The 17,025-nt window shown below is 33.3% G+C and overlaps 1 protein-coding gene across 1 annotated transcript; it reads right to left on the minus strand.

Moving 5' to 3' along the window:
• Positions 1–1,324: 1,324 nt before the first annotated feature.
• Positions 1,325–16,900, minus strand: LOC128176711 (bone morphogenetic protein 7-like). Its single transcript, XM_052843227.1, has 6 exons — positions 16,245–16,900; positions 11,686–11,872; positions 9,255–9,406; positions 6,307–6,501; positions 4,197–4,282; positions 1,325–3,679 (listed from the first exon to the last, which is right to left on the minus strand). The coding sequence occupies exons 1-6, from the start codon at positions 16,615–16,617 to the stop codon at positions 3,419–3,421; spliced, it is 1,254 nt and encodes a 417-aa protein (XP_052699187.1). The 5' UTR covers positions 16,618–16,900; the 3' UTR covers positions 1,325–3,418.
• Between the last annotated feature and the right edge of the window lie 125 nt (positions 16,901–17,025).

Consider the following 17,025-nt stretch of genomic DNA (forward strand, 5'->3'; position numbering starts at 1 on the left):
CAACATTGTATTGAAAGTCCTTGATTTGGAACCTCATTTACACTTCATTTGGAAGTAACCAAGGGTTGTTCATAAGGTTTGTAGATTTTATATTTCAGACATCTGAGTCTGTCAGATGTCCTGTATCAGAAAACTTTAAATATTTTTAGCTTCTTGTTGAATACAAACCAAACTGAGTATATACCAGAAGCACCTGTGAAGAAAGGGGAACATAAATTGTGAAATTCATGAACCCCACTCCTGGGGCTGAATTTTTTGAAAGACTGAAAAACTATGCATTAATCTTCTCTTTGGCATCCAGCAGTTAAACTAAGTACGTGGTTACAATAAGCAAGAAAACCTCTTTCAAAGTCATGAAATACATTGCTCCAGGAACAGTAGTTCATTCATGTGCCAGGGTGTGTGGATTCATTTCCTTAAACATTTACCTCTCTATCCACTGGTTTTTAAGATGTATGGAATAGACACTTACCCCACGATACCGTATATCTGGTAATTTTCGCGATTATCTAATTTTTGCTTTTTTCGCAATCTCTGTCAAATTGCAAAATATTGAATACACAGAAATTATATCTTGTATTATTTTCTATAAGAAACTTTAAAAATCGCAAGAATTGACTGACGCAGATTAAAAATTTCCCCCCATTTTTGCAAATTTTGTGACACGCGAATAAAAACGAATATACGGTATTGAGAGTGAAGATAACCGTGTGGTACATGTACCATATTACTCCACTCGTTTGTCCCTTGTATCTCAAGAGCTATGTGCATCCATATTTGTCAAAGTGCCTCATTCAAGAAAAGACCGTTTATATATCCGTTTCATGTTAAAACATTCATGTAAAACAACAATCTTTTACACCTACATACTTTTACATTTTCCAGTGTCTTTGTCCAAGATAAAACTATGAATCGATTTGTAATGTATAGTACAACACTTTTCATCAATGACTTATACTTTAAATATTTAATTATACAAATGCTGAAAACTAAGTAAATACATTTATGAGTAATAAGGATCATTCTTTGAATATTACAAGGTGATCAAACATGGTTTGATGTGATGAAATTCATCATAAAGCCCTTTGGGCTTTATTAGTTTTGATCATGTCCTATCATAAAGCCCTTTGGGCTTTATAAGTTTTGATCATGTCCTATCATAAAGCCCTTTGGGCTTTATTAGTTTTGATCACGTCTGACCATATTTCATCACCTCATAATACATGTACTCAAAGAATGATTCGAATTCTTTATTCCTTATTTAATTTTTTTTCACAAGCATTGTTATCAAGATCAGCAAGATAGTTATTTTCAAGGAGAACAATTTTATCAGACAAATATTTTATTGCAGGATCAACATTTATACATATATCTATTAAGTGTAAATTACATTGTACAGTAAACATTACAAATTCAGATCTCTGATATGAGAAAAAAAAAATCAATAGATCTATCACAATTCATTGGGGGAAAATCTACAATATAGACAAGTATATGTACTGATGTATTTAGGATCAAAAATAGACCCTAATAAGTGAAATTCAATGTAAACATAAGAATGTGTACACCATACTAAAACTCTCTCTGTAAATCAAAGAACTATGTAAACCATTTAATTTCAGGAGAATTTATATATAAAAAAAACCTATAAAAAGAGTTTACCATTCAGCTAAATTTAATGAGCCCTGGGTGAGTAAAATAATATACACAACTTTTTCTCTCTTGTTTTTGGGGCTCTTTATTTTCCAAAGAATTCCGAGAGACATTATGCGCATCAATTTTATCCTGACAGAGGGGGGGGGGGGGGTGATTTATGGTAGGTGGACAGTTGTAGCATTATCATTCTGACGAGAAATGTCACTTATAATTTTTTGCAATTTGTTTAAAAACTACAATGGCATCGGTATAACAGCCTGCAAACTGTCATCTCGGTGTTTAAACTCGTTTGCCAAGTGTTATAATTAATTGGATCCCAAATTAATAGAACTTAGCAGTCTGTATTGTCTCGAAAAAAGGAAAATAATTTTAAAAACTTCTGAGACTTTTTTGTATGATAAATGAGTCAATCTTAATCTAAATGTTTACATAATTTATAAATACATGTACATATCGTCCAAATGGGACACAATGTCTTCATCCAAATAATAAAGAGATGAATATGATGATTGCAAACTGAAGATAACATCAGCCATCATTGAACAAACTATTACCAGGTAAATGTTCTTTGCCCAAAAGTGTATAAAGTTATTTTTGTATGATATGATATAGGCTTTTTCTGCAACAACATCATGTAACTTTAGTTTGTGACTAAATTAAGTGGTGCCGTATTTGTCTACAGAACAAGTACTTTTAATACTTATTTCCTATTTCAGTATCTAAATATTCAGACATCTCTAAGCATACATTACCTCAGACTCTAACATTTTACTTATTTAAAAATACTACTATTTCATATATCTTATTCACATAGAGTATCCTATATTTCTTCTTTCTATCAATATCAAAACTTTAAAAAATTGCAATTTAGAGAGGAAAAAAATTTTGTTTCTGTCATATGTATAACTTTTATTTTTTTTTTTAAAAATAACTACCGGTATTTGTATTACAGATTTTCTCTACCACTAAAAATATTAGTAAAAAAGAGAATATTTGAAAAAGGAAGACTCGTGTATTGCAGCTATTTGCCACTAGAGGAACAAAAATGCTTACGGTATTTTAAACTTTTGAAAGCAATGTTAAAATCAGCTCTTTTGGTGTATATACACTGTATATGCCTTAGTAAAGCTTGCAGCAGTATGGCTTGGGCTACATTTTCTACATGTGGTCATTTTACAACAAGGCACTCACAATTTTTGGATAAGTTTACAGCAATAGTCAAACCCCCAAACTGGCTCAAAAGCAAGGCACTCTAGTGCTGCAATGTATAAATGTGTCTATAATGAGGCATTCAGGGTTCATGTATAAATGAGATTCTTTGGCTTTAACAAAATAAATCAATACAACCTTCAATATCCATGTGCTGAATTTCACTCAGTTCCAATAATTTCATTATTGATTTCCCTTGGTTAATAACATTTGTCAACCAAAGGCAAAACATACCAAAAAGTGCAAACTTTTAGCACAGCATAAACTAGCATAGAAAAAATACAACACAAAAACTTTTACAAACATCCACCACGACCTAACCTTAAAATTTGGCCAAGGTCAACCAGAACTTCATATTGCCTTGTCATTAGATTATTTCCATGGTACGGCACAGTGCACCATGAAAAACAAATAATGCAAAAGACAGGTGGACTAAAGAGTGAATGGTGATTTTTTTTTGTGTACCCCTAAAATTTTTGAATGGGGTTAAAATATTGTGTTCATATAACAGTGCCCTGCTGTGTATCTAGTTTATATCTAGTTAGCAGGCTTCTCAGTGGCACCCACAAGAGGTAACAATCATCTTTGGGAATTTCTTCAGCACAACATTTCCATCATCATCAAAATACAGTACCGACTGGGCACTTAGTTTGGATGGGGCACAGCCGGGGCTGGGGGCCTTGAAAGGGGTGTACATATGGACCAGTGTCTGGACTATGGCATGGTTGGTAGCATTGACATGATTTCCAATGGGAAAAGAGCATTCTCCTTCACAAAAGAAGGCATGGTATCCATCAGGGGCAATAATCCAACTCTGAAAAAAATGTTCAGTAAATTAGAAAAAATTATAATTTTTAATAGAGAGACTTATAAATTTTTTACCTTAACCTTTTCAGAGTCTTATAATTACATTTCTTGATTTTATCCAATTATATGTACTTAAGATAAATCATTTTAATATCCCTTTTGTCATTTATGTCTTTTTTGATAAAAGAAAATTCTAAATATATACAAGTTCTGAATTATTGCATAATTTTACTGGTTGATCTTTATAAAATCATAAAATAGCACATCATTAAATAAGACAGGCATTGTCAACACAGATAATGTGTTGTCTTTGACATTTTCTTTAAAAACATGAAAGAAAACTGATAAAAAAAAAGCAGTTAAGAAATTGTTCATTAATATGCATTAATTGTAACCAATTTTCCGAAAATGGATACTTTAATGTGAGAGGCATATTTTTGCATTGGTAATCAATCAAGCTTTGAAGTGTAATATCTTGATATAAAAGATCTGTTTATTTCTAGGAAACCATTTAAAATGTTTACCTGCCACCCAAGGTCTCGGAATTTGACATACAAGGAACGTCGTTGACACGGCCATCTTCCTCCGCCTGATGCCCCTCGCTTGTGACCTGAAGGCATGAAATATTTATAAGTTATTTTTTCCCTTGTCATATGAAATATATCACACATGTTGATTTTGATGAGTCAAAAAATATTTTTTCATATCAGGGAATGATTACTCTGTGTTTCATGATATTGTGAGAACCAACTGAGGCATAAGAATGAGGGAATTTGGTTACAGATACTTTGGTCAATAGAAAGGACAGGCTGTAGTTCTGTGATTACAGAGATAAAGAGTTTGTGAGGGATAAGCTTGTTAGAGAGGATGACACATCCAAACACACGACCTCCTTGACAGTCATGATAACATCTCCCAAGATCTGTAAACAACTCGCTGTATAAACAGAGCTGGCGTCTTTGATACTCAAACCTTAGAACACGGATATATCCAGCTTTTCGTTTTCAGATTTTAAGGCCAAAAAACAAGATGCTACAAAAAGAGTGATGACCAATACAAGAATTGCCTCCCCTTTGAAATTTTCCCAATTTGAACACCCCCCCCCCCCCCAATCTCACCCCTAAAAATGATTTTAAATAAATTTCAATTGACATTCATATGAGATGCTGAATTCAAGACACAGAAATAATATTTGTTAATAATTGGAATGGTATCTATTTCAAGACACTTTAAGAGGAACATTAAAGAAGGGCTTTACCGGTACATACACTAAAGGTATCTTTTGGTGGCAGACTTAAGTTTTCACTGCACAGTGTAAAATGCAACACATTTTGTACATCCACTTATTGAAAAAAAATAAATCACATCATTTATTAAATCTAATACTAGCACAATTCTGAAATAACATATAAAAGCATTTTATAAAATCCCTTCATTGGTAAGAGGATCTTGACATTGTGTGTTCATGATATGTTTAGATAAACTGATTAGCTATATATTAAATAACTAGAAAGACAGTTATCATTTTATGATATTTTGCAGTTCTGAACTTTTGGAATCATCCTTCAAGCAAGAAAAACAGTGATACTTTTAACTGGCGACAAAATATTGGCAATTAAGGATAAAAAGTAAGTGTTAACAACGTACATGTCTTGGGGCCTGACATTTATCTTTCCCTTTTGTCATCATTTTCTAAAACTTTAAGCTACAGTTTTGTAATGGATGAACTTTAAATTCTGAACAAACTAGTTCTGGCTCTTTGTTTTATGTGAAGCATACCAGATATTTCTTTCATCTGGCCACTGCTTAGGAAATATTGGTAATGAAACCTTTTTAAAGTACATGAATGATTTTCAAACAAACATTCGTAAGTTTTTGTATTTAAATTGAATTTTCCTGTCTATTCAAAACAGACAAATTTCCAATTTAACAGATTAAATGTTACATTTGAAATAATTTCAAATAATAAGATTTCCTATATGTGTGTAAAGTCTCTCAGTAGCGAATTAAGTAAGGATAACTTCACAAGAATTTAATTTACCATGTTTATTAGGACATAGGGTCTTTCAAACAATAGAGTTGAACAAACCAAGCTGAACTGTACCTTGGGCCTTGTTTTAACAAGTTAGATGGACAGCTAAATAAGCACAGTGTAATCGTGATTTACGTGAGAGGTTATAGTCATGACTTATGTGAGAGGTTATATTCGTGAATTGAGAGATTATAGTTGTGACTTACATGAGAGGTTGTACTCGTGACTTACGTGTGAGGTTGTAGGTGTGACTTACGTGAGAGGTTGTAGTCATGACTTATGTGAAAGGTTGTAGTCGTGACTGATGTGAGAGGTTATAGTCGTGACTTACGCAAGAGGTTGTAGTCGTGACTTACGTAAGAGTTATAGTCGTGACTTACGTGAGAGGTTGTAGGTGTGACTTACATGAGAGATTATAGTCGTGACCTACATGAGAGGTTTTAGTCATAACTTACGTGAAAGGTTGTAGTCGTGACTGATGTGAGAGGTTATAATCTTGACTTGCGCAAGAGGTTGTAGTCGTGACTTACGTAAGAGTTATTTCGTGACTTATGTGAGAGGTTGTAGTCATGACTCACGTAAGAGTTATAGTCGTGACTTACGTGAGAGGTTGTAGTCGGTGTATTTCTCTTGCTCCTCCCTGTAGGAGTATAGCTCTCGCCTCCGCCTCAGGGCTGTCTGGGTTCTCTGGGGGTACACCAGTTCTTGTGAGGAGAAAAATCCCACCATGAAGGGCTTCTTGTCTTCTGATCCTCTGTAACTCACGATCCCAAGTTTGTTGGGGTTAATCTCTCTGCCTACAAAGTCAAAGACATTGTTAATGTTTTGATCAATTTCTGTTTTGGTATTCTTGAACAAATGAAGCTAATGGTCATTCCCTAGAAAAACAGTATAACTTTACTCAAATAAAATGAATGGTAGTTATTGCAACCAAAGCTAAAATAAGGACAATATAATATAAGATAATCTTCTTGCTTAAATCATAATACATGGAAGAAAAAATGCATTTAATGGATGGTCACTTGCCTTGGAGATCGACATTCTTTCATTTTTCCCCCGACAGCCCCCCCCCCCCCCCCCCAAAAAATTGCCACCTATAATCGTGTAATCATTTTAATCACACAAAACTGTATTTAATTGTTTTACATTGGAAAAAATCCCCCGATAATACCATAGTTGGTAAATCTTCATAAATAACATATCAAATATCAATTAGCAACTACCAGTATTTTTCAATTTGTAGAACATGTATTTAACTTGTCAGGAGATGCAATCCATGTTCACTCTACTAAATTAAATAATGAATTAAAGAACCATAAAAATTCATTTTGAGAACACCAACATGAGTTCTGAAAAAGTCTTATTTAATTTGTGCACAAAAACTAAAAAAAAAAATAATTTTCTTTTTAAATTTCCTCCCCAACAATCCCCGTGTTAACATGTGGTGGATCTGTATGCATTCTTTACTGAATGGCTTTATAGAACAATCTGCAGATGCCAATTTCCTTGCATCTTCTAACTGCAGATACAACTTGTACATGACATAAGCTGCCTAGCCTCTCTCTGTTTCGCCAGTACACTTCAATCAGAACAAAGAATTATCAAACTGACTGAAATATCTTATTCAATGTGATCGCCATTTGGGTGGTGAAAATATAAAGAAGGCATTTCCACCTGTTAAAATTTGCTTCAGTTCTTGATGACTATTTATAATCGTGGTAGTATATGAGTAAGACCTATAATACACCTCTATATCAACTAACGGATGCCTATTATAACAATGGAGGTATGGCAGTCTGACCTAACGTGTAAGGCAATGCATGCTGACATTTATAAATGATAAAATCAAGCCCCTTGTAATCACTGAAGAATGCAAAAACGCAAACACTTAGAGAGTTTTACATAACTTGTTCATATCCTACTAAAGATAAAGACTTTTTAATAGAGATATTTCAAGAGATCCTATAATTTAAATGGACTACCAAATCCCAAGCCTGACAGTTGTTTTATAGAATGATCTTTTAAAGTCCAGAGTCAGTTTCTTTTATCTTGAGTTCAATTCAAGATTTAATGGAGGGAGGTGGATCAAAGCCAAAATAACAGGTGGCCGAGAAACTCAGGTGTGCAAATCAACGTTTAGCAGGTAAAAATCTTCAAAGACAAACTTGAGAAACTTTTCCGCAGTGAAAAGATAGTACAACAATACCGTTGACTTGTATTGTTGGAATTTAAGTAAATTTTTCTTTTGACTTGAAATAACTGAAAAGTTGATACAAAGGGAGAAAGAAATTCAATTTCAGAAGAGATCTTTCAAAATATCCAAACCACAGGTAAAAGACAGGTAACAGACATAAAAACAAACTTGATCGACTTCTGTTCTACAAGCTGATTCAATAATCATGTAACAGCCATGATTACGAATCTATCAAATATTAAATGTATGAGCATTATTCATTCAAATTGGACCACAAAATCATAGCTTTTAAACCTTGTTGCAATGATTGATTGAGTGCTAGCTTTAGTCCACATAAATGTACTTCTAACCAATACAGCTTTGACATTTATCACAAAACCCCCTATAAAAATGTTTTCTACTATAAAGGGTAGCTTGGTGTTTGTGTGGAAAGAGTTTGGGGTGGGGGTCTCTTTGGCTTGTTTAGAGCACTGTACCCTGGTTCCATGTACTCTGACACAACAGCTATCTACTAAAGATCATTCTTTGATAGAATTAAATCAAATACCACATATGGAACCTTCAAAAACTTCATAAAACTTTGTGCCGTAATTCTGAAATCTGAAATTAATCTAACATAACCTCTGCTTATGATGCTATCTTAACATGACTGTTAGTACAAAAATTTCTCTTTCATCGCTTAAAAAAATTCACTGTTGTATAGAAAAAAAACCTAGTCGTTTTCTTAAATGCACTCTTGAAGTGATTCATTGTGATTTAAAGGAATGCTTGCAAATTTAACCATTGTTTTCATTGAACCAATGGAGTTTTAATGAAGACGGTTAAACAGTATCGCTGGGCGGAATCTTGTAAGCAGTAAGAAGGACTAGAGTTCACGCAGAGAACACCGGTAATTCAATAATATTTACAAACTTAGCCACATTCTCTCTCCGCTCTCTGTGGCACAATGAATATCAATGATTCCATTCTTTCAATTCCTCAACAACCAATTATTCCACAGCTGTGATTAACAATGATTCTTCTTCGTGTACTTCAGAAAATTTCTGCTCTTTTTTTTTTTTTTTTATTTCTTAGGGTTATAATTACTACAGTAACACAGGCTATACAATACAACCCATTCAATCTTAAAATTTGTTAAACAACACAAAACAGATCTAAATTTAACGTTAAATTTCCTTTCAAACCATAAGAAATTATTTATTTTCTTTTGAAAATTAAAAACAACAAAAGTGAAGTCCTAATGAATAGAACTCCGGCAATTTTTTTTTTTTTACATTACAATAACAAATTAATAGATTCCAAGTCAAAAATGTTTGACCAATGTGTTGAGATTCTATATTGCTTTGTTTTACAGACCTTTACTGACAAACAAGACTTTGATGAAAAGGCCCAGGTTAGCCTCTGGCTGTCTGGTCCACAGTTCCGCTGCCCGTGTCATATTAAAGGTGATCCACCCTTCTGTATTAGCATTAACCGTGATATTTGATAAGGGATCCAGTATCTTGTCTCTATAAAAATAAAAGGGACCAGATGATTAAATATGCCAGGTTACATGTAACTTATACATTAATGTAAACTACTACAAGTAAAACAGTTAAGTTCATAGTTTATCCCTATTCCCAAGCTAGAACCTTTCAACGAGAAAGAAGGTGTGGCAATCCCCCTTGGAGCACCAGACACCTCCAGCACAATTAAACACCACAGCAGATATCTGCAGTGTTCTTGTAAAACATAGCAGATATCTAAAATCTCCTTGTACACCATAGCAGATATTCACAGTCTCCTTGTACAGCATAGCAGATATCTAGTCTCTCTGTACATGATAGCAGATATCTACAGTCTCTCTGTACATGATAGCAGATATCTACAGTCTCTCTGTACATGATAGCAGATATTTAAAGTCTTCTTGTACACCATAATAGAGTCCTTTAACACCACAGTAGATGTCTGCAGTCCCCTCTAGCCCCACAATAGATATATGCAGTCCCTTCTAACCACACAGTAGATATCTGCAATCTCCTTCAGCCCAACAGTGATATCTGCAGTCCTCTGTAGCCCCAGAATAGATAAATACTGTCCCCTTCAACACAATGCATCTGGAGTCCCATCCAGCCCCACAGTAGAAATCTGCAACACAGTAGATATCTGCTATCCCCTTTAACACCACAGTAGATATCTGCAATCCCCTTTAACACCACAGTAGATATCTGCTATCCCCTTTAACACCACAGTAGATATCTGCAATCCCCTTTAATACCACAGTAGATATCTGCAATCCCCTTTAACACCCACTATATATCTGCAATCCCATTTATACCACAGTAGATATCTAGACATCTCCTCTAGCCCCACAGTAGATATCTGCAATCCCCTCCAGCCCAACAGTGATATCTGCAATCCCCTTTAACATCACAGTGGTAGCATAAAGAAGAGGAATATACTTCTACTAATTTGACCTTAGACTTATAATAATACTTCTGCAGTTCAATGGGCTTTATACTTGGTACTACTTTTGACAATACATGATGTACATTAATTTACTGCATACAGATGGCATGTAGCATTGCACATAACATATACCAAATGAAGTTATCTGCTGTAGGTTTCCAGGCTGCTTTGTACAAATTTACAGTTTTATCTTCTTTGACAGCTAAAACAATGAAGTTGAAAATTCCCCATAGGAAGTAATCATCCCTCCAGCTTCAGGCTACGCTGTTTTTATGCTGTTTTTATGCTGTTTTTATGCTGTTTTATGCTGTTTGATTTTGCAATAACGTCAGTAACTTCCCTCAAGACAGATTTACAGATCCCACTCACCCAGAAATTATCGATATCTGCTGAAGTATCAGTTCAATTCTGTAATCAACTACCCAACTTAGCCATCATTAGAGCTGTTAAAGCAGAGACAGTGACACAATTAATGGCTGTACACATTTTCACACCCCTCCTTCCTAAATTGATTTTTGGAGCTTGGCATTTAAAATTTTACAGGTATCTTGAATGAATAACTTGTCTAATATCAATAATTCTATTTCAACAGACAATTCATCAACAGAAAAAAACCTCCGACATTTTATGAATTTATAGAAATAATCATTTCATGATGAGATACATGTAATATCAATATATATATCCGGCCCATGTATTTGTCATGGCCATCTGCCCCTACTTTGTATCCATATACTTAGCTGCTAATTTTTTTTCATTAATTAAATACCATATTTTTATTTACATGTATTAATATAGATGTATGATATCAAATTTTTGCAATCAAAATAGACTGTGTGTACCAAATATACATGTATAATAAAAGGTTCTTCTTTCCAAAGTAACAAATGGAATGTAGGTTAAAATGCATTAATTATACAGTAAAAGTTATAAATTTTGAAAAATTTTCTGCCAAATTGTCACCAAATATGAAATGAATCTCCTTGGGTTGAGACTGAATAATAAATTTCAAAGTGTCTGGTGTAAAAATCCATTTAGATTTAAGGATAAGGGGGCAGATATGGACAGAACAATAATATATGGGATTGTCATTAAAAAGTAACATTCCTGGTAATCAATAAATGTTCCGCCTTCGCACACAATCAAGTTAACCAGTGAAAAATCTTCGCAGAAGGAAATGGAATTCAGAAACCATGCATGAATGCATTTTCAATGTCTCCCCCCAAAAAAAACCAAAGCTGTGTAGTTTTAGATGTGTCCGTTACTGACGTTAATTGCCCATCACGAGTACATTGCACATGTATAACTTATCTAGAAGCCCTAAAGAAAAACCACTTACTCAGGGTCTTTTCCCTGCCTAAGCATAAAGACCTGGATTTGGAATTCATGGTTCTTCTTCCATTTCTTGGATTTTTCCTTGTATAACCGCAGCTCTGCTCCGACCACAGTTTCCTTGGCCGTGACATCACTAAAGTCAAAGAAAAACGTCCTGTCCTTTTCATGTCTTAGATGTGGAACTTTTTTAGCTTTAAAGTACAAAAAAAATCAAAACAAAGATCAAATATTTTGAACTTTACTGGGGGGGGTTTTCGGCATTTAATAACAGACCAAAATCTTTCTACCATGAACTGACATAATTCATTTCAAGTATGTACGGTATTCAATTTATCTTCTAGGCAATGGTACTCCAGTTAACACAAACGTTTTAATTAGTAAGACCACAATGACTCAAATTTAAGAATTAATCACAATTGTAATAATTTTTATCATAATTATCGCACGCTTCGGAGGACATACAAATTTCAAGAAAATCAATAAGTTTCAATTTGGTGGTTGTGAAAACTAATTCTAAAAAAATACTTCAAAATATACGTATTACAAACATACATATTAACCAGTACTTTGAACCATCTCCCCATCAATAAACTTAATATTGAATGGCCATGCATGGTAAAATTATAATAAAGACAAATTCATTATGCCAACTTTCAAAGTCAATTACACTTAATTAATGTTCTTGCATATAAAAGTTTAAACGAACTAAATAGCAGCTGACACCTGTTAGGGACACGATCAAATTGTGTGAAATTTTTATAAATTAGAACAAGGAATTAAAAAGAGAATTCAAAGTAAAAAAAAATACCACTACTAGCTGTGAATACAAAGCTTTTTGTACAAACTTTTCTCTTAAGAATTAAAAAATGTTTATTTTTAAAGCATGAAGAGTCCTGAAATATATAAAATGGAGATGAAATGAATTTGACAGTTTGGAATGGAATAATCATTTCAACTTCTGTAGATTTAGTTACTTGTATTCAATATATTCATAATGTAATTTAACAAATGGTATTTGAACAGGATCAGAAATGCTGTACAGTCATTGGTCATGCATGTACCGGTATTTCTATTTTCTGTTTTCAAACCTAAATCTCAAATATTTTATCCATTTCAGAACTCATCTCTTTCAGATATTTATCATGATAAAGACAGAATTTTCTCTCTTTTGTTCCAACAGTTTAGCTGGAACATAATGTAACAGAGATGGACATCTCTTTTGCACCAGACCAAATAGAAAGATAATTTTAAAAAATAATTTAAATGGAGGAGCCACAATCCTCAGTTGTTGAGACAAGATGAATGCTGGTCTATATTAGATTGATTCATCTATAAAATCAAAAAATTAGTTATTAATAAAAACTACTACTGTATACATATACTTTATACAAAATAATAAAAGAGGGGAGGCTAACATTTTTAAGCGGGCTATTTAATTGGCTTACAGAATATACATTCGTTGCAATGATATCAAAATGTTTAAATTTTGAATAGATTTTAATTACCGGTAAATATGAAGAAATAATGTCTAATTATTGCCTGTTGTTATTAACATTGTACATTTAGGAATAAATAACTTTGCTACAAAAATTATACTCAGACACTGAGACACATAAAGAAGTTTAAAACAATTCATGCTTTTCTATAAAATGCATGATAACTGTCCAAATCCAGTTCATATTTGTATAAATTCAGTAGCTATCGAATTAGTCTCTATGAGTCAATTCTCGATATATATGTGATGATAGCCATGCTAGCTACAAATAGTTGGATTGAAATATGAAATCAACACCAATTATACACTGAAATGAAAAGAGGTCTGAATCAGGCAAGGTCTCTGTGAAATAAAAAAATTTACCGTATTTTCCCGACGATTAGTCGGTATTTTTTTTCTCTGAAGCAGATCACTCGACTTATCGTCTTGATCGACTTGTCTAAGGCTTGAGGTCAGAAAATTGTGAAAAAAAAATTTAAAAATCTTGGTTTTAATCATCTTGACCTGGCTGTGTTATTGAAAATTACGTTGTTGAATTCAATGTTCATCTTTAATTATTATCATTTTCACTCATCTGTTAACACTAGAATACATATTGATAATAGTTATTGAACAATGGTGTATTTTTTAATCAATTAAAAGTTTTACCGTTCCGTTTTTATAAACACATTGTCACATGATTCCATATATCACTATAGTGGGAAGATAATATTGCGCAGTAAAATTGAAACCAAACCTGGATGGAAAAAAATATTGCAGTAGGTCCGGGGAATGTTTTAAAGTTTTATTATTTTATTAGTAAAGAGTTGTTAGTGGAAAGTATAAATAAGAAATATTTTATGGTCAAAATCAATCTTAAAATACGTAATTGGCAATTATCAACTCTATTGTTTATACAGTAGACTGATCCCGGTTGTGTTAATAATCTTGCTCAGGCTGACATCTATACGGCAATTTCACTCACTGTGTACATAAAGAGTACCGTTATAAGAGTAATTATAGTTCATTATTTAATTATTGTCCAATTCTTTGATTATTGTTCAATAAAAAATTTAGGAAACGTGTGTATGTCGTATATCGTCATTATCAAGTCGTACAAATGATCGATCTATTCTAACAGTGTCTCTTTAAAATAATAGCGTGTAACTGTATTACTGGATACAAAGTAAACAAGTTTCATCAAATCATAGTAATTGCTAAGCTTTCTGCACTTGAGGTCCCCCTTTGAAGTCCGACACGAGACAGGTGCATGCCTCTGACACCGGAAATTGTTAAACAAACATTGACCACGCGCCGAGTCAACAGGTGGCTGGTTACGTAATGGCGAATACACTGGCGATGGTCAGAGTGGGTGATTATTTTAATGCATGGGAATAAAATATTTCTGTCAAAGTAAGTTTAATTTTGCATAACACGCGATATCGGGAATTTTTCACAATGCAAGCGACTTTGTAGATGTTGTCGGTATTTGAAAATATGATGCATAAGTATAAAGAGTAATTGTTTAAATGTTAATCATTAATAATATTTGGTAGCAATATCGGGGACATCGTGGCATCATACACTGATAATGTTACTGCAGTTTTATACACCATTTTGAAGCGATAAGTTCGACGTGTCGTCTGAAACGACGTATCGTAGGATTTTGTTAAAATTTTGGCTAAAAATGAGCAATTCGACGAGTCGTCCGCATCGACGAGTCGTCGGGAAAATACGGTATATATTGTGTCTCTCAATACTTTTGATAAAATTCATGGATATATATACATTTAACCTTCACCGTCCATATACTGATATGATTTTTTTTTTCAAATGCACTTAATCCATTTTTAAACAAAATGAAATCAAAATAATATTTATCATCTTATCCACAGATTTTTATGTCCTTTGTTATAATTTTTATTCCCATCGAGGCATCATGAACAAAAAAACATAGAGGAAATATTCTGGAATAATAAGCGCTTTGATCGTCTTGATGAACCTGAAGCATAATTTGCACTTTGGATTCCTGACAAAAGCTTGTATTAAAAGGATGTTGTTGTATTAAGTCTGGCCCATCAGAAGTCAGCAATCCAGCCATTAACTTAATTATATATCTACACAACAAAACTAATTCTTTAAACTGGATAGCCGGTTTTTGAAAGTCTGGCATGTTCTCGAGATGAAGAGGGCTATAATTTGCGGCCATAGAATATATTCTAAGATCAATGCTCAGAATACAACCATTCCCCACTAATTGAACCTCTGGCTCTTCTGACTATGCTTATCAGCTAGAGTGAATTTGTATGTATATACATTATAAATGGACACATTGTAAAAAATCTGATGTGAATCAGACATTGAATTGTTAGAGGTCATCTTGAGTTAACATCTTTTGTTGTAACATTTCGCATTCAATGATCTTTTTGTGAAATGAAAAAATCATGTACCTTAAACAGGTTGGAACCAATATAATTTTTTATATAAATCCGCATTAGAACAGATGAAATGCAACAACTTTTGGTAAACAACTTTTTCTGGAACCGTACTGTTACGAAGATTGATCCCTCAGTATATCCAAAACTTCTTGGGGATCAATCTTACAAACTGTAGACACATAGAAAAACTTCTTAACCAAATGTTGTTGCATTTGATACACATTAATGCGGATTTATATCAAAAATTTCAAAATCAACAATTTTTATTTTTTGCACTTAAAATTTTCATCCCATTTGGGCTATTATATCCCAAACGGGTTATTATATTCCATTTGGGTGATTGGTCTCAACCTGTTAAAGTATGTTCCATCTGGGACCTATCTAATTTTTTTAATTTAAAAATTTCATAAGTAACTTATTTAATCACTTGTATTGGTGGTAAAACTCTTGTAATTCAAATACGGTATACAAGAAATTTTATTTACAGTTTTAAATTTTTTTTATATTTTATGATTAATTTATTAATTAGCATGTATCATTTTTGTATATAAAGACTGATTATACATTTCACTTTTGAGAAAAAAAGACAAGAAGTTTAGATTTAGGAATTATCAATTAAGAATGTGAGGGGGTAAAAAGACCAATCCTTACCCTTATTTACAAAACTGATGATGATGTCTGTTCCTTCAATGGGTTGTACCACGCTGTCGCCTACTGTAACATTATGGCTGGTGTGAAATGTGCTGTCATCCTTCACAACACCATTATCTGAAGTAATAGAATTGTACAAACTCAGCATGAACGTTGGAGCGGAGTCCTTAGTGGTGCTAGATTTCGGCTTCGGTCTTTGGTGTAGACCAAGTAATGTAAGAATTTCATGTTGGAGTTCACGTTTGTCCCTCGAGTTCATTTCATGCATTTTTTCCGTCTGTCCGATTCCATTGTCCACATAATAAGCAGACGATGCCACGCTCGTCCTCACTAAAAGCATCGTTGTAAAAAGACAAAGAAATAAATCCGCCATGATTACCACAAAAACAAAAATGTCAAATATTTTGTTGATGTTTATCAAATAACGAGTCAGGTATTTCGACCACGGTAACTTTGAAATTCCAATAAACTCTGAGAGAATTAATAATTCATGTTGCCTCCGAAATGCCTATTCTACTTAACACTTTCAGTAAATTAAAAAAAGAACACTGAAAATCTCTTCTTCTCTCTAAAAGCATGTCGAACATCAGACAGGTAGAAGGTAATTACCTAAAACAGGTCATTAGGTGCGTCGGGTTTTAGTAGCTCGCTCTTTAACTGTTCGCGCGGTTCTTGATTAACCGCATACAATATACAAAATCGTAACAAAACAGAGAAAAATTACCATAAATTACGTAACGGAAATTAAATGCAAGTGCGCGCATACTCTCAGCGATAATAC

Source organism: Crassostrea angulata, chromosome 1, assembly GCF_025612915.1.
Source record: "Crassostrea angulata isolate pt1a10 chromosome 1, ASM2561291v2, whole genome shotgun sequence".
Lineage (NCBI taxonomy): Eukaryota > Metazoa > Mollusca > Bivalvia > Ostreida > Ostreidae > Magallana > Magallana angulata.

What these genes read in the sequence shown, in the direction of transcription:
- LOC128176711 (XM_052843227.1), bottom strand. Translation starts at nt 16,617, where the DNA reads ATGGCGGATTTATTTCTTTGTCTTTTTACAACGATGCTTTTAGTGAGG. An exon ending in AGTCTTGTTTGTCAGTAAAG is followed by an intron (nt 6,502 to 9,254) that starts GTCTGTAAAACA and finishes TTGACTTTGTAG; the next exon opens with GCAGAGAGATTAACCCCAAC. An exon ending in TCCGAGACCTTGGGTGGCAG is followed by an intron (nt 3,680 to 4,196) that starts GTAAACATTTTA and finishes CATTTTTTTCAG; the next exon opens with AGTTGGATTATTGCCCCTGA.